Below are 24,216 nucleotides of genomic sequence, written 5' to 3'. Positions count from 1 at the left end.
TGAATTATACTACTTATTTTATAGTAAATATAAAAAGGAATTTTTATTATTACGTAGTTATTGATCAAAACATTATTACAAAACAATAAAATGATTTACAATTTTAAAATTTATAAAAACAGTTATATAATAAAGGATGCAGGAGGATTTAATGATAAAAGAAGTAAATAGTGCTTTTGTGGTAATAATGAAAGAATAAGCATTTAGTGTCATAGTCGGCCTGATGTATGTTTTGATATATTATAATATAATATTTTATGCATTGAACCCACGAGTTTTATTTTTATTTTATATGCAATGATTTGGATTTTAACCAGGAAGGGTTAGCCTAAAAAATAAAAACGTATACAAGGCTAACCCCCTCAATACCACCCTAGTTACGCTAATGCTTATATTTCTTTAGATATCATTTATACAGGTTTGTATGTTGTAGATAGGTACCAATAAGAGATTACGAGCGCGTACCCGAATTATCTGCGGCAGCACACCGACGTACATCGACCGGTGCTGCGCTCTAACGGCCGTTTTGTGTGGACGGCGGCGCGGGGACCGGCACCGGGTCAGTCCCGCCGACTACGTTATCGGTCCAGCAGTCAGTCGTTGTCTGTTCGGCCAATCGTCTCGTCGTCGTGTCCGTTCTCCCGTCGCGGTCTCATCCGTTAAGTTATCGACGTGTTTCGTAATAAATAATATCATTTTTATTATTATAATAAGTAACGCATACCGCCCCTGCCGGATCGCAACGTTTAATTAAATCTGTACATTTTTTAAAAATTATCAGCTGTAAAAAAAATAACCGTGATAATATTGTGTTCGGTTCGTCATTCGGTTATTGGACGCAGTGAAATCGGATTTTTGAAAAGTTTTGTCTTCGACGAACCGTGATCGTGATCACTTGCGAAAATCATGACCGTTTCCTGCGGATTGCTGGCTCGCGCAGCCGTCGCTCTGTCTCCGGTTCTGTTGCTTCTGCTGCTGTTCCGCGGAACGAGTGCGGCAGCGGTGCAAGACTTGGTGTTTGCCGACGAGGACTTGATGAAAGCTTCGCCACTCACGGTGGCCCAATGCCGAGCCGGATGCTTGCACAAGGTCAGTGATATTATTGTATTATTATACAGAGTATATTGGAGTGTCGACGGTGCAAAGACATTTCTTTACCTACATATTTTGTGACAAATCGTCTTCCTCCGACGTAGTTATAGTTCACTGTACCTACTTGATTTACGTATAGCACATTAAAAATTCATTAAAATATTGAGTTTTATCCTAAGTTTTATAGAGGTAAAAGATAAGCTCTTTGATGATGGGCTTCCTCGAACGAAACTCGTTTCACCGAACTTGTCGAGGGTTGTTCGAGTGTATTACTTTAATTCGACGAATCGCAACTCTAAATAACTTTATGTTTGTACACAATGTTTCCTATGATAAAAGTACCCAAATAGGTAGAAATTAATAATATTATTGTAATTATTTAGAATGTCCTGTATTTACAATACTTCACTTTCATTCAGACTTTTAGATTTGTTGTATGGATAAAAAATATAGGATAAGCATTTTGACGAAATTTTACATGTTATCCAGACGCAATTACAAGTTACGAAAGACATGTGATAGATACCTACATAAAAAAGCTTTTAATTAGATTTTCAATTACGATTTACAATTTCAATGTTGAATTTGTATGTCCTGGTAATCGGTATTCAGTTATAGGGTAAGAACTTTTTCAAGGGGTTCATTCGGTGTAATTGCATGTTTATAATATAATTGTAGGTAGGTAGGTAGGTCGCATATTATACCACACTACAATATACGAATTAAAAAGTAAATATTATATACCATAAGTTTTCAGCGTTTGAATTATTAGACGGGTAATTAATATAGCGTGGCAAACAGTAAAAAAGAATTAAGTTAAAAATATAATATGTATATATTATATTTCTGTTTTTTTTTTATTTTCTAACAAAGTTCTCTGTGTTTAATTAAAATGGCATATTAATTTCTATAACTTTTAATTTCATAAGTTCAATAAATATTGTCTTGTATAGGTATTTATTTCTGATTAATAAACCACAGACATAAAATGTATCTAATTGACTATCAAAATTTAATTTGATTATTTTATTCATACATTTATTTTAATATAAATTATATATATTAATTATACTTATTACAAAACTTAAAACATAATAACTTATACTCCTGATTCCTTACCCCCATGTAAATTGCTTATTACTCTATATGTGTATTGTATACATTGTAAATTGTCACGTTTAAAAAAAAATAAAAAAAAATATAAGATATTACATACATACACGCACTTTGTTCATTTAGATAATATTTTTATGATAAATTTTTTTTTTATCAAAAATTCCAAGTCGATTAAAACAATAATCGGACATAATGTTATAATTCCTTATCGCAGCATTATGTCGGAATTTGTATTTTCACAAACGAAAATACAAATCCTTAATTTTATTCTTGACGCGTCTTGTATTTTAACGTTTCATTCAAACACTTCGTAGTAACCACAGGGAACAAATAAGACATGTCTAATCGATTCACAATAATCACGTATTCGTTCATTATGCATAACAATTCGACTAATATTCGGTATTTAAAAAGAAAGTTTTGAAAATTAGATAAGAAGCCTAGTAAACGTAAATAGTCAATAATTGTTGTTCGTTTGATGTTGTATGCACTCGTAATTGTTTTGGATTATTTGAAATTTGTCTCTATATTAGGTACATTGTTGTAATATAACAAAATTAAATAAACTGACGTGAAACAACGAAATTTTGATTTCTTAAATATTAAACATACCTATAATATAATAATAAAAAAATTTAAACTCTAACTATATGTATGAACTAACGTGTAATATAACAGGTGAACAATAATATTTTCCCGCGTGATGACTGCGTAAGCAAATATAACTAATTAATTGAGCGGCGTTGGAGGTATTTACTCGTTTCATATGATGTTCTACAAGTTGTTTTTCGAACGAACTGTTAAAAATAATATTGGTGAATATCGAGTATTCTTAGAATATTAGATGTAATATTAACGTACTATATATAGTAGTTGTAGTAGTAGACAGTAGTACAACTGTAGTAGTAGTAATAACAGCTATAGTAGTCGCCAGCAAAGATTCTATCTCGCTTAATATAATATACTCTTTAACACCTATATGTAGTACCTTGTATAATATGTATAGTATTGTGGTTGGTGTCAGACATAAAAACCGCATTTAATGACTGTTAGGGTTTTAGCGTATTTCGAGGAACGCATATGGCCTCGGATCCATTAATTATCAAAATTCGAACGGAAAACGGTTTTTTTTTTTTACCAAACTACTCGTATATGAATATATGGCTATATAAACCAGTGTCAGAATCTCTAAAGCTCTTTCTGCTGTATCTGCTTCAGAACGTATATTCAGCGAATCTGAAATATATTTATACATTTATTATCAGAATTTTGAAATTATTTAATTTAATTTTAAATTGTAAGTATTATAATATTATTATATTTCCGAGTGGTCTCGCGGGTGGTCGACACATATTTTTGTGAACATAATTATTATAGTATACTATAGTGTTCATAAATTCATAATATTATTATACCACGCTTAAAATTCATAATTATCGTTGTTTGATAATTTGCGGCTTTTATAGTTTTATAGTTGAACATTCTTAACTATTATAAGCCTAAAAATAACAACATAATTTTCGTCACGTTTGGGTTAGAAAATCAAAACGCTTGTTTTATTAGTTATAACAACAGATTTGTATTAATTATTTTTATTGAAGTTCAAGGTATGTGAGTATAAGTGTACAATTTAAAATCAAAATTTTAACGTTTTAATTATTGCGTATAACTTATTTTTCCTCGATTTTGTTTTAAATTTGGAATATAAATAAAACGGGTTTGTGTATACTTTATAATATACATTAACCTAGAATATGTATATACGAGATGTGTGTATAGTTTTTATTATAATCCAATTAATCTTGTTGACGCATATTGAAGAAAAAAAATTACAATGACGACAAAATCTTAATTCACGAACGTCATTATAATAATACCTCATGTAATACTTTTACAGATATATAATGATTATGAGGTATGCTAGTTCCTGACCGCTCACTGTATCACCCAAGAAAAATTACACTTGCAATGCGTTGGCACCTACGCGTAGGTCCGTAAAATAAAAAGCTTTATCGGTGTGTAGCGTCTCTTCGTGTCTCTCTTATTTTACCTTCTACCGGTGATCGTTTGATTTTTCTCCCTAGTCGTTAAAAAGGCCCATTGCAGGTGTTCGTAATGAATACAATATAATACGCCGAGCATAATTAACGCACTCAACCACGCGTATGCATCTCCAGCTCCATATGTTACCTGTCGTACTTGTTTGCGAGTATTCCCGCGTGCGTGTGTACTTATCTTAGACGCATGTCATCCACGCGTATAATGGATTATTAACGCGCGCGATTTACTTCTGAGTCGTCTCGTGACCACGCGCGTGTCTTATAGATTGTAGTCGTCATCAGTGACCGGGTAAACGGTATAATAATATGATATAATGAATCAATTTACATTCTTGATGGACGCAATAGTGTCGGGATTCTTAAAATACCCCGGGATAACGCCGCGCCTATATGGTTTATTATACTATTATTGTTTATTTTTTTATTTTTTACGACACGTCATGTAATGTAATTTTTATATGTAATGTCACCCTGAAACCTCTGTTTGTAATCGACGACGTTCCTATTGTCAGAAAAACTGTTAATCATAATATATTATTATGCGTTTGTATTTTGTAGTTACATACACATAAATCCACTAAAAATCATAATATAGTTTTTTTTAAATTTTATTTTAGGAATTTATGTATAATAAACTATTTTATATTCGTGTGGTTCGAGGCATCGACTCATCGATTGCCTTAGTATATTCGGCATATTATTATGTTATTTTTTCTTACGATATATTTATGTAGATATCTTAGCTATCATCTATCTACTCATCAAAACCTAAATCAGTATATTTTCAGGAATATTTAATATATTCTGTCATAGTATGAATCCATCACCTATATTTCGTTTAAAATATATTTATTTTGTTCATAATAAAAATTATTTTTTATAAATACGCACACAAATCAAAATACACGTGCTTTAAAAAAAAAACGATTGACGTAATAAATAATATACTTTGCCTGTAATCAGTCGTGCGGGGTTAAAAACCTTTGGGCGATTTTTGGGATTAATATAAATAAATTATTCCGACATAATTTTATCAAAAAAGTATTCAAAACTGCCAGAAATTGTGGCATAATAATATAATGCGCGCGCGAGCATGTAAGCGTACGCGTTTGGACCCAATAATTTCGTTCTACGAAAAAGAATATCCCAAGGAACCCACGCCGGCACAGTGTATTATATATATATATATATATATATATGTGTGTGTGTATGTGTATGTATGTATATACGGAATGGATTTTTGTGTGTGGACACTGTTGTAGTAAACGAAGAGTAATAAATCAGTTGGTTTTTTTTTCATCCGTATGTGCATGTGTTGGGGAAACGTTATTTTTTGTTTATTTTTTTTTTTACTTTTCCTCTGCGTGCGTCAAAATTTGATTAACGTTTATCGGAGATAATGATACGACGCGGGCGCGGGACGACTAGGGCTCTTGCCAATAAATTACTGTGTACGGCACGCGGACGACGAGGAAGAGAACGCCATCGTGGTGTTTTACGATCCGACGACGATTACGCGAGTTTCGGTCGGCCACGCGATGTATAATGTTTTTCCGATCACCTATAACGGAATGGCGAAAACGACCACGACCCGGAGGTCCTCTCGCAGCATCTGGTCGGGCGCACGCGGCATAAACACGTTTATAATAATACGATATAAAATATAATATTGTGCACCATATATTTATACGTATTATATTTACGTCGCGCAGGAAATAATTAAGCGTCCAATGTCGTTGTCGTATAATATTATTATATTGAGGCCCTGTGGTACCAGTTATAGTTACAGCAGCATCGTGGATATTATAATATTATAATACGCATCGTTAACGAATCAGAAACTATGCCTATGACAGATAGTGTTTGGGTAAGTAAAAAGACGCAATATCTCACGGAAAGTGTGATGTCTAGTTCATGGTACAATTGAGCTGCTGTAAAATTGGGCGGTCATCGTAAAAATATCTAATGTACAAAATGGTCGTATAATATAGTGTAAATTTCATTTTCTAGCCAAAATCTGAATAATACACTGCAAGAAAGATCGAGATTCAGCAAAATAAACCACTTTCTATACATGTATAGGATAATTATATTTTTATATATTATAATATACCTATATTGAGAGAATCCGTCTTTGGCAGACGCCGGTTGTAGCCTATTTATATAATTATATTATATTGTAATAAACACATAAAAATGATGTAATATCATAAATAGTTATATATAATTATATATTTAGGTATATCATATATAGTATGTTAAGTACTTTTGGTGGGTACGCTTTAATATTGTGGCGACGTCTATCCTCTATTTAATAAAACGATATCGTATCGGGACGGTAATTTTTTGAACTTAACTGCGTGTGGTTTGGTAGTCGCCTTCGACGTTAAAATCAACCCTTTCACGTGTCTTTACGTCACGATTGAGGTGCGCTAAAATCGAAGAGCGTAATGTACAACATGACAAAAATAAAACAACATTGTAATATGTAGGTAATACATTTATCACGTTGGTCCATGATGACCGATTTAGCGATATGTGTGTGTGTATCCGTTCGTTTTCCGGTCTGGTCGAGTAGGCCTATCATGCTGCTTCGGTACTGCACATAAAATTTGTAACTCTGTACCCATCGCAGGATGAGCGTCGTATGAGAACCATCATTCGTACGTACCTGACCTATGGGGTGTTGCACGCGGAGTTCTATGAATAACCGAACGCATTTCAAATGATGCGTCGACTGCGACGTGGCCGTTAGTGTATTATATATATACTACGCAAAGTAATAACACGCGATAAAAATGCGGGACGTCACATGATATGATATTATTATACGTGATTTGGTGCGCTGAACGCTGACTTCAAACTATGCGATGATGCGTCGCCGCCAAAAACAGTAGTCAGACCGCGTACGTACAGTACGACACACCGCGCTTCGCTTATCGTGTTTGAAACACTGTTTTCATAAAATGATAAAATATTTGTCGTTGACGACTCGCGTATTGCACAATTTAGTGTTTTATAGCAACGCAAACGCAGATACCTGCGGTGTGTGATTTTATTATATTAATATGAGTTATACAACGGTCGCGCACTTACATTTTCCCGCTAACGGCGTCACAACAATATAATATACAATAATATATGTTCGGTAAATACTATAAGGCCTTTTTATAGCAAAATCGTACCCATCCCTTTTCGGCTGAACCAAAAAGTCTTAACATTTTCTTTATGATGATAAACATAATATGGAAAGGTATTAAAAATATAAATTCTAATAATATTATGTACTATAAAAATAAAAATACATATTTTTATATTGGTATATAATTTTTGTTATTAATTAATTGATAGATAGCTGTCTAGTTTTATCGTGACAATAAATATAGTTACTATGGTACCTATACCATAATATTGCAGGACAGTGGGTAAATATACAACTTAAAATATAATATTATAATAATTTTTCATGTATAAAACATAAAATATGTACATATTATATTTTTTGATTTGGTCTAAAAGGGAAAGGTACAATTTTAATAAAAAAAACTGTAATGATCAAATATAATATAGGTAGCGGACGAACAATTTCGGTTCGCAACGGTTTTTGTCGTGAGCTCGCAAATGTTAATAATCGACAATAATTATTGCATTACGATAGGTTACAAAACGTGTGTTGCATATTATTATCAGCGGCGGCTCGTAGGTTTAACGTAGGGTGGTGCGTGCACTCATTTTTTATGATATATAGGGTGTGAATAGATAAAAGTTATCTACACACATACCAAAAATAATGTAGGTAGGTACTTTAATTTATTTTTAAACTTATGGTGAAATAAAATGAAAAAAATAATACAACGTATGGTGTATGTGGTGTGTTTTGACGATTTTTGATGAAAATAGGTCACATGCACACAATTATTGTACTACTAAAATTTGAAATTGCTGGTGTTATTGGTGTGTGTATCATTTGTGTACATGTAAATAATATTACTAATATTAGTATTGCCATTGCCCGGTCATGACGAATTTGTGTTCTGCAAAATGATCTAATCGTTAACGGACAATGGCACGCTTGTCAACTGCTCGAGTCGTTTTCGTTTTTATTAAATAATTTTAAATTGCTTATTGTGTACACCAGTTATAATTTATTATACGAACCTAGCAATTTTTTCTTGAACGAGTCACGCTACTCCTGTGTACCATAGCACAAAGAACCACTGTGTAATATTTTGGTATATATTTTATAGTTTGTGAAAAAATATTGCCGAAATTCGAAAAACGGGACATGTATCAAATACAATGCATAACTTAGATAACTAATATAACAAGACTTCTCTACCGCACACACACACACATAATTATTATTATTATATTGTGTATAAAAATATGGTATATCGTATATGGTATATTGTCCAGGTGTATATGAGTGTGTGTGTGTGGTACCAGTTCGGCTATATATATTATTATATTATTGTGTTTGTCAGTAAATTGAATTTCGTGTGCTCACGACCAGATACCGTCGTCGGTTCTCGCGCGATACCGATCGTAATAATAATAATAATAATAATAATGGTCACCCGGCTCTTGTGTAAACAAACACCGGCAGCCATGTTTTGCCGGCGTCTTTTTCTCACTTATCGCGTTCGGATCGCGCGCGAGCGCCGTTGACCTTGCGCTCGTGCACCCATATGCACCACGCATGCCTCTGGTCCATTCGAACTTATTTAATAATATTATATCCTCCTTTGGAATACATTTTATATTTCAATGTGCACTGTACCTATATCCGTTTATAATATGTATATTATTTGAAAACAGACTTCTGACTTACTATACATTTCACGATGTTATGCGTATTGTGTATAGTATAATGTCATACCGTATTCGACACAATTGTCTGTGCGACACGTAAATGTGTGTATAATATTGTGTTCCATTCAAACGTACATTATAATATAGAATATGTGTAACAATAATGTATAATATGTATAATAATAATAATAATATATTATATATTTACCGTTTACGTCTTATGTATAGGTGTATAGGTATACAATACACCCGTTAGGATTTCAGAGGAGAATGTATTAATTATTATTTATGCGGACACTGTTCTTACTTTATTTTATTCGTATATTCGTACCGTGCGCACACATTATATTATATATATATATATATTTATGTACTTCCGTATGGTTTGCGTTCCTTACGAGTTACAGTGAATAGTACATAGTAATATTACATTAATTAAATTTACAGTACGGCAGGTTTCGTTTACATATAGTGTTGTAGGTATACACAGATATTATAATGGTTTATGCTTGTCCTATTTCTCGTGTTCGACTAAGTTTGTACTATGAGTCCGTCATCGTTGTTGTTATTCGATAACAAAAACCTTATGCGAACCCATTGAAATACCTCCTTTATATAGTTATATAATAATAGTAAATAATATATTATATCTAGTTAGCTTATGAAAGTATATTACGATATTCGACTGTCATCGTTATAAAACGTTCCCGTTAGTATAAGGGTTGATTGCGTTGAACTTGTCGTGCCGATAACTTTTTTATACCATTTCATCACGAAAATCCTATTGTTGTAACCGATGTGATGCCGTACCAATGTGGTACCCACAACCATTATTATATACTAACTCGTATTGTCGTAGGTTCCTATATATCTAATATTTGAACACACTTATTGCTGTCGCTGCTCGCGCGTGTTTTTGACTCGTTTCGGCGGAGAGCGTATATATTATATAAAGCTATAGAAAAATATCGGAATGGTAGTTACCTATATCGAGAGCGCATAAATCATGTATTATAGTTCGTGATATCGGTGTACCGCGATATTACCTATAATATAATAATATATGTACCTATATATAAATATGTGCGCGTGTCGAGGAAGAATATTATATCGTCTCTGCCCAGACGGACGTCGCGCTATCTAATATCTTTGACGTGTTTCGGACGTGCGCATAATAACATAATAGTATTATAATAATATATTATGTATAGTATGGCATTACAGTTTATCGTATATGTGTGTATACTTATAGATATTCGTGTGGGACTCGGATTCCGCGTTTACAATCCACGGCACGGATTTTGACTCTTAATCATTCTCGCTATACAGCAATACCTGCAACGGCTGCTATATATCGCATATAGGGCTATACATACGTATACTGCTTATATTATTATATACGTATCTCGACGGCGGGCAGCTGCTGCACACACTACACACACACACACATATATACATATATATATGCGTATATTGAAATATACGCTTTGAAATAGTAGGTAGCATTAAAAATAAAAGATAAAAACGAATCTTGGCCGCGGCAGAGGTTATAGGCTATATGATAATGGCGGCGGTAGTCCGATTTGTCTTGGTCTGACAGTTGCCCTCCCGTGTGTGTATCATATTATACCTATGTACGTAACGCGCGCGCGCGCGCGCATCTACATAAATGAGTTATGTGTGCGCTCGTCGTGTGTGTTATATTGCTCAAATATTTCTTCTAAACCCTTTCACCGAGAAACTTGTTTCGTCAAATGTGCGCATCGTCTTCAAAAATCCAAAACGTAATCGCGTTCTCTTACAGCCCGCAAAAGACGTTAACATTATATTATCATATGTACTTACGTCCTACGCGTGATGTACGCTTGGTATACTGTAACCAAAATATGCGCGCGATGACGTTTTCGTTGATAAACCATATAATAATTAATATATATATGTATATATGTGTATAGGTACATAGTTACTATGGTATACCTACGTAATATGACGTGTAGGTGTACCGCATACTCGGGAAAACAGCCTGCGCAGTTTGGTGATACATTTATCTATATATTATATGTATGTATAGTCGCTGTACATTTTCATCGTAATATCTCGTACGCCGGGATGGCATACCCAAACAGTCCCATTGTAACAGCATCCTTTGGCCGACCCGACACGCGGAGGGAACTCGCAATTCTACGGCGCGCAGCCGCAGGGTTTGCCGCGGAATTTACATTTCGCACAAAGTATATATATATAGCATGTACGCGTCTGCCACGGAAGAATCCTTTTGTACAGGATGGTTGTCAAGTGATGCGAAATATTCAAAGGTAAAAAAGGGCGGTGGCCAGACGTCTGCGGACGACACGATCTACGACGGCCCCACTAACCCCTCACCAGCCTCGTTCGATCCCCTCTCCCACACCCGTCATCCGGTGCCGACCTTTTAATGCGGTCGGCCGAGTACATTATCATGTTTACTACGGTACTACAATATAATACTTGCGCGCAACGATAATATTGTGTATGTAGCGATTTTTCGATTTTACCAAAACGTTTAGGCGCTCATTGAACATTGTAAACTATTTTATTATTATAATATATATATATATATGTGTATGTGTGTGTGTGTGTGTGTGTGTGTGTGTATTATATGTAATATGTGTACGCTTTTTATTGTTATTTCTGTTCGAAATCCGTTTATTACTGAACAATGGCGCCTCGGCGTGTATAATGGTTTACATATTGTTTTTGAACGCGCCGCGTACCGCCGGATTCGTTGTTTTTATATTATTTTTACATTTCATATACATATCTAACAATGACAAACAATAAAATGATAGTTTTCTACGCGCGCGCGAGCGGCTGAATTGGTTTCAACTATGACCCGCATTGTGTTCTATCCTCCTCCCCCCACACCCACCACACCAGCGTCGTCCAAACAAAATACACATCATCTTTTTTCTTTCTTTTTTTTTTTTTTGTAATTAGATCTCGTACAGACTATCTCGTATTCCGTCGATATGTACGCTCGTACAGAATCCTCGGGGACTCCTCCTCCTCCTACCTTTTGTCCTGTCACGAGCAAAAAGGTCCATTGTTTCCTTTTTTCTTATTTCTCCTCTTCCATATACGAGTATTATCACTCCATCGGTCGCCGTCGTCGGTGCCGATTGTCATCTATTTATAAATGTATATATACTATTGTGTCGTACAAGATTCTCACCCCTCTCCTCCTCCAAACACAACCCGTGTCAGTGCCCAATGAAGCCGCCGTCACCGCCGCGCGTGTAAAAAGTAAAACGTCTTTCCTCTTATATTATATATGGGTACCGCGATGACTAGGTCAGAGTCAGATTTCAAGAGCTAATCGCAACGTAAATGCACCGTCAACGAGGTCGTATAATAACAGTATGTAGAATGCATGTCGCATATGTGTATTTGTTCTCATCGTCGTAACATGTAATACTATACACATTGGGGGAGGGGGAGTGACGCTGTAACGTTGTGTCCATATAACATATTTTTTTTAAATCAATTTTTTTTACGGTTGGAGGAGAAAACTCTAGCCAAACATGGCGTTTCCAAAATGGTTTCTCCGAATACCCCCTCCACAGCAGCAGGTTAACGATTAGTACAATAAACACCCCTATCGCGTTACACATATAGGTACGCATTTATAAAAGAGAGTTCGCACGGGAGTGTGGGCTGCAAGTGTCTCTTATCATGTATCCTTCAAATTTCCTGTTTGTTGACTCTGATGGAAACAAATTATATTATTACCGTCAAGGAAATACGCATTAACGTTTTTCGATTTACATATTGTGTCAATTATAATTTCGAGAAGAGATACTATAACACGTCAAGTATAAATACATATAATCTAATCTAATATAAACACATTACTCCGCATATACATAGATGCTATATGTACCTAATCGTCCTAAATTATTTTATAAAGCGTGCGTAAACGGTTATTGTAGTGTTTAGAAGTAGAATATTATTATGATTCCTTGTTTTATAATTTCGCACACAGTCAGAAGGTATAATATTTTAGATTAACCTACCAGTAATGTGAAATCGTATAGAAGAGTTGTATTAAAAATAATTGCCAAGAATATAACTAAGCGCAGTACCTTATACCTATAGTATAGTAATAGTATATTGTACATATATAATAATAATTGTATGTAGTATGCACATTTGTCAATGGGCGCGCATTGACAGCTGACCCTCGTAATTATATATTATATTTGTAGACGCCTTCTGGGCATGAAACGGCGTGTGCGTTGGGGAGGAGAAAAATAAAAAGGTTCACCAGACTTTGTATAATGTATATATTATACATCGTGTACAATAATCGCGGTAAAAAGGGTTACCTGAATGCGCTATTGCCGACGACCAGATGGATTTCTCGTAATTATTATTCGACCGTCTGTGTTCTCTGCCGCCGCCGCCACATTTCTAGAATGGTAGCAAATTGTATTCATTAAATTATATATAGGTACCTACTATATTATTAAATATGTTGCACAAGAGAATAAACTGCTATATGATATCTCGTTATACAAGTATTGAATTTTAGGACGAAACACACGCGATCAAACGTTCGTTGTTATTATTTTATGGGTTATTTGAAAATTCGTTTTCCTCCAATGGATATCAGATGGATATATTATTATAATCTATAGGATAGGTACGATTCACAACGTATATGTGATAGTTACGAGCGTTTATAATGTTAAACGGCGGCAGCGGTGGTGGTTGCGGTTATTGTGCACCGAGTGTATACCATTATATCCCTAAAGGGTTAAACCTTTGGTCGAGAAACTGTGTGCACGCGTACATAGACCCCGGAGCGATTGGAAATATCCCCAGGACGAGATGTGTACGATGTGTTTTAATATGTATGTATAAACACAAGTCGACTGTGCATAATATTGTATAATACTTGCAGCGAAACAAACATATGCGATTTTTGTCTTTGCGTCAAAAATTCAGCTGCGGGCGACGGTTATGGCGGGAAGATGAAAAATAAAATAATAACATCAATTTCAACGCGTGGAAAATTTGAAGTGAACACATTACGAGTTTGTGCACGTGTATTTAGAATAATAATATGTACTCGTGAATTATTTATATACTTATAGATAACCACTTTTTAAACTATTAGGTAACATTTTTTTTTTGCTAACTTTTATTTTACTCAACACTTACTTGGTCATCAGTTTAAAGTCCTCAATAATTATAAATATTTATAAACATAATATATAGTGGGTGAAAAATTAGGTTAAAAGCGCAAGACTCTTTAGAAATAGGTTCCGGGAAGTTGCCTGATTTTCCGGTTCATCCAACAGTAATAGTATATATGCGAGAACTGTGAATAAATATAATATATATATATATATAGGTACGTTATAAAAAAGTACTAATGTGCGCATTTTTACCTTGATGGGGTGATTTTGGAAAGTGGCGAGGCGTTTCATCAGATTGGAAGTGACGAGCCTCACAAAACTTTCGTACAAAACACAAAAACTTATTATAACGAAACGTCGTCGTACTGCACAACAAAACTGTTGCTTATAAATGGTGACGTGAAAACCTTTTGTTATTATTATCATGAAATAATATTATATTCCGTTGATCAGTGGTGTCGGAAGAATCGGACAACAGCGGATCATGGCAGTCACCACGACCAGCGGTTCACACTGTAGATCAGTACATACAGTACACTCATAAGCATGCTGGTAACCGCGGTATATTTGTCTGTCGTGGTGTCGCCGATTGACCAATCGTAGTAAAATGCATTGCTTTTTTTTCGGATCGCTTATGAGGTTTGATGCTATTAATCAAACCGTACTCATCGCGTTATCGTCCACCACGAATACGATGTGAATTGTGAAAAAATTTAAGTGGAATTGTGTATATGACATACTCGTCGGCGTTATTTTCTCGCTTGACATACTGACATAAATGTGTGTAGGTGGTAGGTTCCCATCTGTCGTCTCAAATTATCATACTATATGCGTTATATTATCCAGTACGGTTAGGTTATCTAGTACAGTATCATATAGATCTGTATATTCCGCAGTCATATACACAAAACTTTCGCAAAAAATATGTTTTTACTTTTTTTTAAACTACCTGCTATATTGAATCTGTGAACATGGAATTCTACAGATGTCGTTTCGCGGAACATCACAGAAACATAATGTAATATATCTAACATGATCCATTTAAATGTTTATAAAGTTTTAACTTTTTTTTACATATCTATTTCATGACTGTGCAAAATATAATTTTAATTTTATACTTTTCAAGTTTATTTAATTTTTCTAATGACATTGTATATTTTTGATATTATTTTATGATACATAATATATTTATTGTATTATTTCGGTGCATATAACTTACATTGAACGAGTAGTTTATTACTTAAAAATATATAAGTGGCACAGCTATAGGGGTGTATGATTATTAAGAAAAGTAAACTATTTTTAAAAATTATAATGATAAACTGTATAGATATTTAAATATAGATCACATTTTTTTTATATATCTTTTAAGTTATTTTGAATACTGCAAGAACCGCACGACACTCGCTAACCGATGAAATATGTAAATATTTTTCAGCTATGTTATTTATTTATTATTATATTTACGGCAACTGGCCCTTTGAGAGAAAAAAAAGTTATCGTTCAGTAAATGTAAACGTATTTATTGTTGTGACGCGTTTACCGCGGTAACACGTAGCTATAATACGTATGTACTTATCATGTATAATCGCAAATTGTGATATAATTTTTGACGACTTTTATCTATTTGCGTCACGCCGCGAGTCGTTAACAACGATTTTCTTTTCAACTCGAATATCGTATTGGTGACCGCAAACTTTTCCATACATAAAAGCGGTGAGCGGCTTGCAACAGTCGTTCCTTCTGACGGCGGCGCATCATCGCGCGTTTATAGTTTGAAGTCATCGTTCGCGACACACCGATTATCACGCGTTATAATAATCATACGTGGTGTACCGTCTCGCGTTTTTATCGTTTCACAGTTGATCATATTGTGCTAACACTACCGACGAATCGTTTGAAATTTCGGTTTTCATAGAAACTTCGCGGTGAGCTATACAATACGCCACGTCATCATAGGTCAGGTGCGTGCGGGCCGACCGCGGCGGCGGGTCGCATCATCGCGATGAGCGACGTTCGTGTTCTCGCGGCACGGCGGCGCTGCTGCGGGTACACCGAGCTACGTATATTATTTCGCGGGTCTTATCGACCCGACCGGAAAACAGAACGGTCGACGACTGCTCGCGGTTGAAACGCAACGAAAACGTGTCGTGTAACGATTGCCGAGACGTGCTGCAAAGGGTGCGCTGGCATGGAAAAAAACAAAATATGGAAAACTCACACCAAAAATGTACAATTATAATATTACGTACTCGTTGGTCGCTTCAGGTGCGCAGTGGTACTACAGTTTTCACACGTAGATCGTATTATCGTAAGACATTATAGGATTTCGCTTGCACGCGCACAGAAATGCACGCACGCAGTCAGAGTATATATAATATGGACACGATACATTACTATACAACGGTCCTCGTTCATCGTATTATATTATGCGCCGAGAGTGCTAATATATAAGCGTACATAATTTTGGCCAGTGTGAAATGTTTCGTTTTGTATTACAACGGTGCAATAGTATCCGCGAGGAGTGTTAACCGATATGATGCCTATCGCAATAATATTATGAATAATAATATTTCTGGTTTTTTTTTCTCATCCCCTTTTCGTTGTAGTAAGTACATATTATACGCTTCTCCATAATAATCATCGTTTCACTCTGTGACCGCCGTCGTCCTGATCTGTCTATTTCGACCTTCCCCCCTTTCATCGAGGCGTCCCTATATTCAATACGCATTACAGTAAAATGTATTATACTCATTTGACTTTATGGTTTATATATCGTATAACTCCACGCGCGCTTGAGGTATTACAATATAAAAGCAATTTGTTGACAAAATACTGCAGTTTTTTCCAGTGATATTATTTTATACACGGGTCGTAAAACAAAAAAACGTAACAGGTTTATAAATATTCGTATATTATATCGGATTTTTAGGATTGTTATTATCCAACTCTCCCGATAAAGACAATAAAAAAAAAGTAAATAAAAATACTAACACGTTGTATATTATAATATATAATATACGATCTATTCAATATGCGCATACATTGAAGCGGCGGCGGGTACATTTATAGTGGTCATCGTATATATAATATGTAAATACATTATAAATAGGAGGAAGCATATATATATTAAAAACGTGTAACGCACAACAATAATATTGTTTATCGAGTAGTTCAGAAGAAAGTCTTGGAAAAAAGTAACAGGATATTTTTTTTCTCGTACAAAATGATTTTTATTCGTCTGGTCGAGTGTTCAAAGTAAAAAAAAAATCTTAAAACGTGTAAAATAAAAATACACCACTTGATTGTTTAACGAACCCCGTCAAACGCGTTAATAGATTTTCGACGTTTTAAACGTCTTCGTATCATGTTCGGCTGGTCTGGCCAATAAACGGTGACATATTAAATAAGTACCCTTAGCCTCGTACCTCGAAGTAGTGTGATAATTCGTCGTTGTCGTTGGTATCTGTGCACCGCTGCACCCTAGCTCGTTTGACATCTCGTATACAAAATAACACATAAAAACGTCTACGTCGATGGTGAACATACGATATTATAAATATATATAGACGACCAGAGAAACCTTTTTTCGGTCTTACTCGTCGGATTCGTATCGCGTCGCCTACATATTATAGTAATATATATGTATGTATTTATGCGTGTAAAGACGACCCCTGTAAACTGTCAAGTACTGCTGGAACTCTGTTTTTGTATATAGGTACACATACATATTTGTCTAAATCGTTTTTATTTTTATTTAAAAGCCACCGGTCGATCGGGTCGGCTGTGCAGTGTATATGTATACCCGTCGGTCTCTCTTTCTCTCTGGGGCGTACGAACAGTCGTATAATGCGATTGCCTTGTCTCGAGAATTAGCCAACGCCGAGAAATTCAATATTTCATTTAACAACCGACGACGACGACGCCACTGTCGTCGTCGACGTCGTCGTAGTCGTTTGGCGGCAAACGCGGGACGATAGATTAAAAGACCGGATAACGCGCGCGACACTGCCGGACAGAGAGAGGTTAATTGCGGTGCTGTGTACGAGAACGAGGGTCTGTGCGGTGCCGAGGGACGGGTGGGGATGTAGTTTTACGAGTATTATAAAAAAATAATAATAACGTACAATTATTCCCGGACGAAGGGACGTATAATATATTATATATATAGTATAAGCGATTTATTGTGCAAGTATAAACTAGTATTTCGTTCGTTGGTCGGTGTAAGAAGAAGGAAGAAGTCCGAAAAGCGACCCTCGATGTCTGAATGATTGATTCGTATATAATATTACGGCATTCCACCCCCCAGACGGAGGAAGACGATGCAATCATCCACTACCATCACCTATATGTACACAAGTACGTTTTTATTTCTTTTCGAGTTTTTCATGTCTTGCGAGCACAAACGTTTCGGAATATTTCCTACAACGTCGAGTTTTTGCACGTCTTTTCAGCGGGTGACGTTACGTTTTCTCATTAGAGTTATCCGTTTTTTCTCCGCGATTACTACTTTACCCTTTTCCGTTTCGAATTTCGTCCTTATTATTTTATACGCTATAGCTGACGACCGCCACTCCGGTGATCCAGGAACTCGTTGACAATCGATGGAGGTGGCGGTGCGTGGAGACCGGTTTGCGTTTCGTGGGCGGGAGGCGAATAATAATCCGGGGGAAATGAGAAAAACGACCTATTTATATCAGTGGCGGCGGGGAGAGGGGGCGGCAGGTCGTATAGAATATTAAGATTAGTTTTTATATAATAATATTATATTATAATGAACGCTCGGCAAACAATGAGGTTAAAACTACTACTTATGCATATTATTATAGTATAGGTGCCTAGTGTACAGCATGTTTATAATACACGGGACGAGATTCCTGTCCGGAGATAAGACGGTTTTATTTGACGTGTAATTATCGTTGTTATATAAATATATCGTCGTCGTCGTCGTCGTCGTCGGACGGTGTAGCGGCGGGTACCACCTATTTACGTATAATATTTATATATATATATATATATATGTGTGTGTGTATATAAACATATAGCCAGTATGCCTAGTACGACCTACGCCCGCCCCGCAATGCCGTCCGATCGGATTTATTATGTTGCCGCCACGGAGACAATATGTCATAAAATTACTTCATTAATTGGCGGCGTACAGTAGGCTGTAATACCCATTATAAATTTTATTTCATTATAATAATAATAATAATAAGTACACTCGTACCATTTGTATACACAATAATAATATGTGAGCGACGGAATCGCGACCGACGATCTATTCGCCCGACCGTTCTCCGCCGCCGGTCGTTATTAGTTATACAATTTTGTACGTCGTGGACCGCGAAATGGCTCTCTGCGGCGGCGGCAATAACATTGGTAGTCGTGTGGGCGCGATATTGCGAATGTCGTAACATACTGTTCGTCTATCGGCGGCGACCGAGTTAAACGGCGTTTTTTTCACAAACTATCTCTATTTGTTTCGTTTATATTATGACCAAATTGATAAGCCGACTTGTACGTCGTCTGTCGACTGTCAGGTCGTGCCCAAAAGTGTTGAAGTCTACCGAAATCTAGACATTTGTCGGTAGATCGTGGTGAGTGACTGATACCATGATAACGATCAATGAGATACCGCAAAAGCACATGAGACGAAGACGACGTATAGCAGTGAACCCGATTTTACTCGTCCGGGAAAACGTTGCAGCGGCTCACACTGGGTGTCTGGTGCATACGCCGTGAGAAATCGACTTAGTTCATTTGACACGCGTCTTTGCGCAGTTTAATTCTTCTTCTCGATGACCCGTCTTACCGTTAATTTTTTCAACAAATTATTACGTCGAATGCTTATGTTTATGTATAATATATTTCGTATTATGTCCGCTCCGCAATGACGCGAATACGCGATATCCGATTTCTTATAGCCTTTCTTTCGTTACACACAGTTTAATCCGACACGTTTCGGTGTGCGCCTATCGCGGACTCGCTGTAACCCGATTTTTTTTAAACGTCCAAATATTTATGTCGATTCCGGTTTTCGTCGAGACGTCTCTATATAACCTAGCCTATAGGTGTATTGTATATCATGTATCCTTTTTTTATTACATACATTATTTTATTTTATATTTTTTTAATCGACTCCTCAAACTCTCAGCTTATAATGCTTATATAATATACGCATGTCGCATACCGCCTATACATATATAATACGTTTTTACATAGTATATTTCGATTGGATCTTCCAAAATATTTCTATATTGGTAATTATTATTCCGTGGTTTTACGACAGCGCGTGTCGTCGCAGACGTCGATTTTTACGACAATCAGACGATTTACTCTTGAGCATTATGGAGGATCGATGAAGACGATACCGTACGTTGATCACCAATTCGTATAATACGTCTTGTACAATATTTATTTTGCATTTAATTACCAAAATGTAGCGAGAAAATTGACGCCTTTCGAACCATAAAAAATAATTGTACGTGCATAAAAAGCTATTGCCGTCTGGGTAAACGCACTTTGATAAAAACACTAATTAAAAAAAAAAAGTAGAAGTAAATAAATGAGTTATTGTTTTTTCGTTTACTTGGAAATGTATGTGATTGCGTCTCATTTCACCGAGGAAATGTACCCACATAAAACCAGATTCGATCGTATTATTATTATTATTATTATTATTATTCAAATAGTCATAAGTGTATGATCACTGGTCACTCAATAAAAAAAAAATCAACTGTTTAATGGTTTATGGCGTGGCTACTGCGACGAGGATGACAGTAGATATACGACCACCGCGTGTGTTTGGTCGTCTCTAGGGATTCCTAAAATGCGGCCGCCTCGAATTGTTCTGTTCCAAAAAACGCAATTATTTCAGTGTTTTTTCGATTTTATTTCCGTTGTATTATAACATTATATAAGTGTAATATATTATACTATCGAACTGCACACACAGGCTTGTACACATTTAACGGAAAATATAAATCCTCACCAGTAACGTCGTCGTAGACTCATCTAAATGAAAAAAAAACTGCCAATTATCATAAATATATAGGGTTAGGTACGTTACAATGCAAATATGATATTATTATCGTAATATATTATGTTGGACCATAATGATAGTCGTGTATAGTTTCCTCTATTGTAATTAAAAATAGGAGTGGGTTATCTGCAGCGTGTGTGTAACGATGTGAAATCCAACGCTCAGCGGCGTGTGCCCATATAATGATAGTCATAATATAATATAACGTGTTTAGACTTGTTTCTCGATAAGATTCCCCAATTATCGAAATCGTATTAGCCGGTAAAACAACCTACCAATATATTATAATATGGTAAATATATTATGTTTTTTATATGGCCGCTTGCCGTAAACTGTACGTAGTATACGACGCGATCGGTTTTCTGTGCGCTGTTCCCCTTCAAAACGGCGGTGGCCCCGCGAAACGCAAAGATTTATCCAAAAATCATTATAATAATATATGTTGTATTAAATAGTATTATTGGCCGCGGTGGTAACCGACGATGATGACTATTCAACGATCGTATATAATGAATAATCGGTTTTACGGACGGACGGGGGTGTTGATGTAGGCGGTTGCCAGGTTTGTATACAAGGCGCGGGGGACGAGGAAGAAAAGTCACGAATCATTCCGATATTATAGTATTCTTTAAATATATACATGGCCCCGGGGCGGGTAGGCGAATATTCATTAATACGCGCGCGGGCTAATGCGGCTCGTACAATAAATCTATTAAACCGACCGACGACTATATAATACAATAATACAACGACGATAAACAAATATTGAAAAATATAATAATATTAAAAAGCTAATTAAAGACAAACATCGGTTTCGTGTATCTACGTTTGTCGACAAGTGCGTCCCAAAATGCACTTGTCGAAAACATTTTTAACAATTAGTTAGCTATTGCCTATTTCTTATCACAGATGTATAATATACAGGTATCTATGTACTATATATTATATTAAACCTATATAAATGGTGGCTTAGAAACGAATTCATTATACTTTAATTGGACGCGTTCGCGATGCTCATCACGCTAATTCACTATGCTGCAGTCCCAAGTATAATTTTTTTGTATTTAATAATCTTCGCGTGTGAATACCATTTTTTAACATAATATCTTAGGTCAGGTATATAAGTTTGTATAGCGAAAACTATAGGTATTTATACTTACTGTAATTCGTATAAACTTATAAGTTCTCTATATATGTACGTTGTTCGGCATGTAAATATGTGCTTTGACTCGTCCGATCGAAAAATATATACAAGTACATAACATGTACACTACAAAGGTGTAGCCGAAATATGTAGGTACAATACTGTCGACAGTGTGTATAATATGTTTCGTTATGGCTAGTGACAATATTGTATGGATTTCCTTTCATATTTCATGTCTAGAAAACGTAAAATTTCGTGTCACGAAAAAATTTAAACTGTTCTACGTTCCAGTATGTCGTTTAATTTATTAATTTTTTTAAACATAATTATTAGTTATATTATTATTATTATATATCTGAAATCATCCCGACGGACGATGACATATACATTATATACATGCACGTACAGAGGAATTTGTTGTTTCTCCTTCACTTCCGTTCGTCTCTGCAGCAGCCTTCGCCCCGCCACCGTACTTCTTCCGTCCCTTTCGCGCCCGTTCCTTCTGCCAGGATATTATTCACAGCGAGATACGAGCCGCCTGAATATCGTGAAACGGTGAAGGGGAAGTGTACATAAATCCTGAGTCCATTTGCTCTATAGTCATAAAAACGACATCGTATAGATCTCTCTCACCCGCAATTCTACTTCGATAAACGCATACACACACACACATCCACATATACATATATGCACAAATTGTTTCTATACCTATATATAATACGCAAGCACTCGTGGATTTATATATATATATATATTATTATACAGCCCGGAGTTTGTTGTTTTCGCAACTGAAACTCACACAAACGAACACCCGCACTTACACATAAACCACGTTTATGTATATAATATATATGAGATAGGTAGCTAAACGTTATCACGAAAAGTTGTATATTCATGTATTGTGTGTTCACTGGCACACCCACCCTCTTACTCTTAATTACTATTAATGACGATTTTTTGAAAAATGGTCGATTTATGTCATTCCTAATTAATATAATTATTATAAAAAGTTGAAGGACCATACTATACGTTTTTAACGATGTGTATAAATACTTTACTGTTATTTTTCGATCTATTAATAACATATATTAGTATGTTAACGGGTAGTTTTTTTTATTAACATCGCGATATTTCATTTAGGCTACCTACTTAATTTGGATAAAAGTGTATATTATATAAACATTTATTCAATTATAAACTATCAACTGTATATTGCTTTGTGCATAGTTTATGAATAACTACAAAGTGCATAAAGAATAATATAAAAATATCACAATTTCCCTTTAGAAGATCGTTAAGATTTACACCGGTTGTTATGTGGGAAACTTGAGAAATGCTTTTCGTCTGTATATACATATATATATAAATGTGCATGTGTGTGTTTAGTATATAATATTAATTCTATAAGTTCAAACTTTAGGTAACGATACGTCGAAAACTTCATACAATATGATATATATACTATAGGTTGTGCATATCGTATAATTATAACGGTGAACACAGCTCACAAATCAATTTAAACGGCGATCGCTACGCGTAATTGAAAAGCACCGTTGACCTTTGTTCGCCCGGCGGGGCACTAAATCGGCGCGTAAACATAATATATAAGTGTAATGTATATGTATATTATATAACAATATAGTATGTGTGGAACTTCTTTTATGACGTGTTAATGCTGTCGACGAATCGTCGGAATTTTGTTTGGTTATAATTATATCATAATAATACGTACAATATAGGTACAGTTTGCACGCATTTCACAATTATTTT

The 24,216-nt window shown here is 35.4% G+C and overlaps 1 protein-coding gene across 1 annotated transcript in view; it reads left to right on the top strand.

The window, feature by feature from the left end:
* The first annotated feature begins 579 nt into the window (after positions 1-579).
* LOC113558264 overlaps positions 580-24,216 on the top strand; it is a 112,682-nt gene continuing 89,045 nt past the window's right edge. The window contains exon 1 of the mRNA XM_026963742.1: positions 580-1,089. Coding sequence (XP_026819543.1) covers positions 907-1,089 — 183 coding nt within the window. The 5' untranslated portion in view covers positions 580-906. The remainder of the gene's footprint in view (positions 1,090-24,216) is intronic.

Source organism: Rhopalosiphum maidis, chromosome 1, assembly GCF_003676215.2.
Source record: "Rhopalosiphum maidis isolate BTI-1 chromosome 1, ASM367621v3, whole genome shotgun sequence".
Classification (NCBI taxonomy): Eukaryota; Metazoa; Arthropoda; class Insecta; order Hemiptera; family Aphididae; genus Rhopalosiphum; species Rhopalosiphum maidis.
Note: the sequence above shows the minus strand (reverse complement) of the source record. Positions and strands in the feature narration are given on the sequence as shown.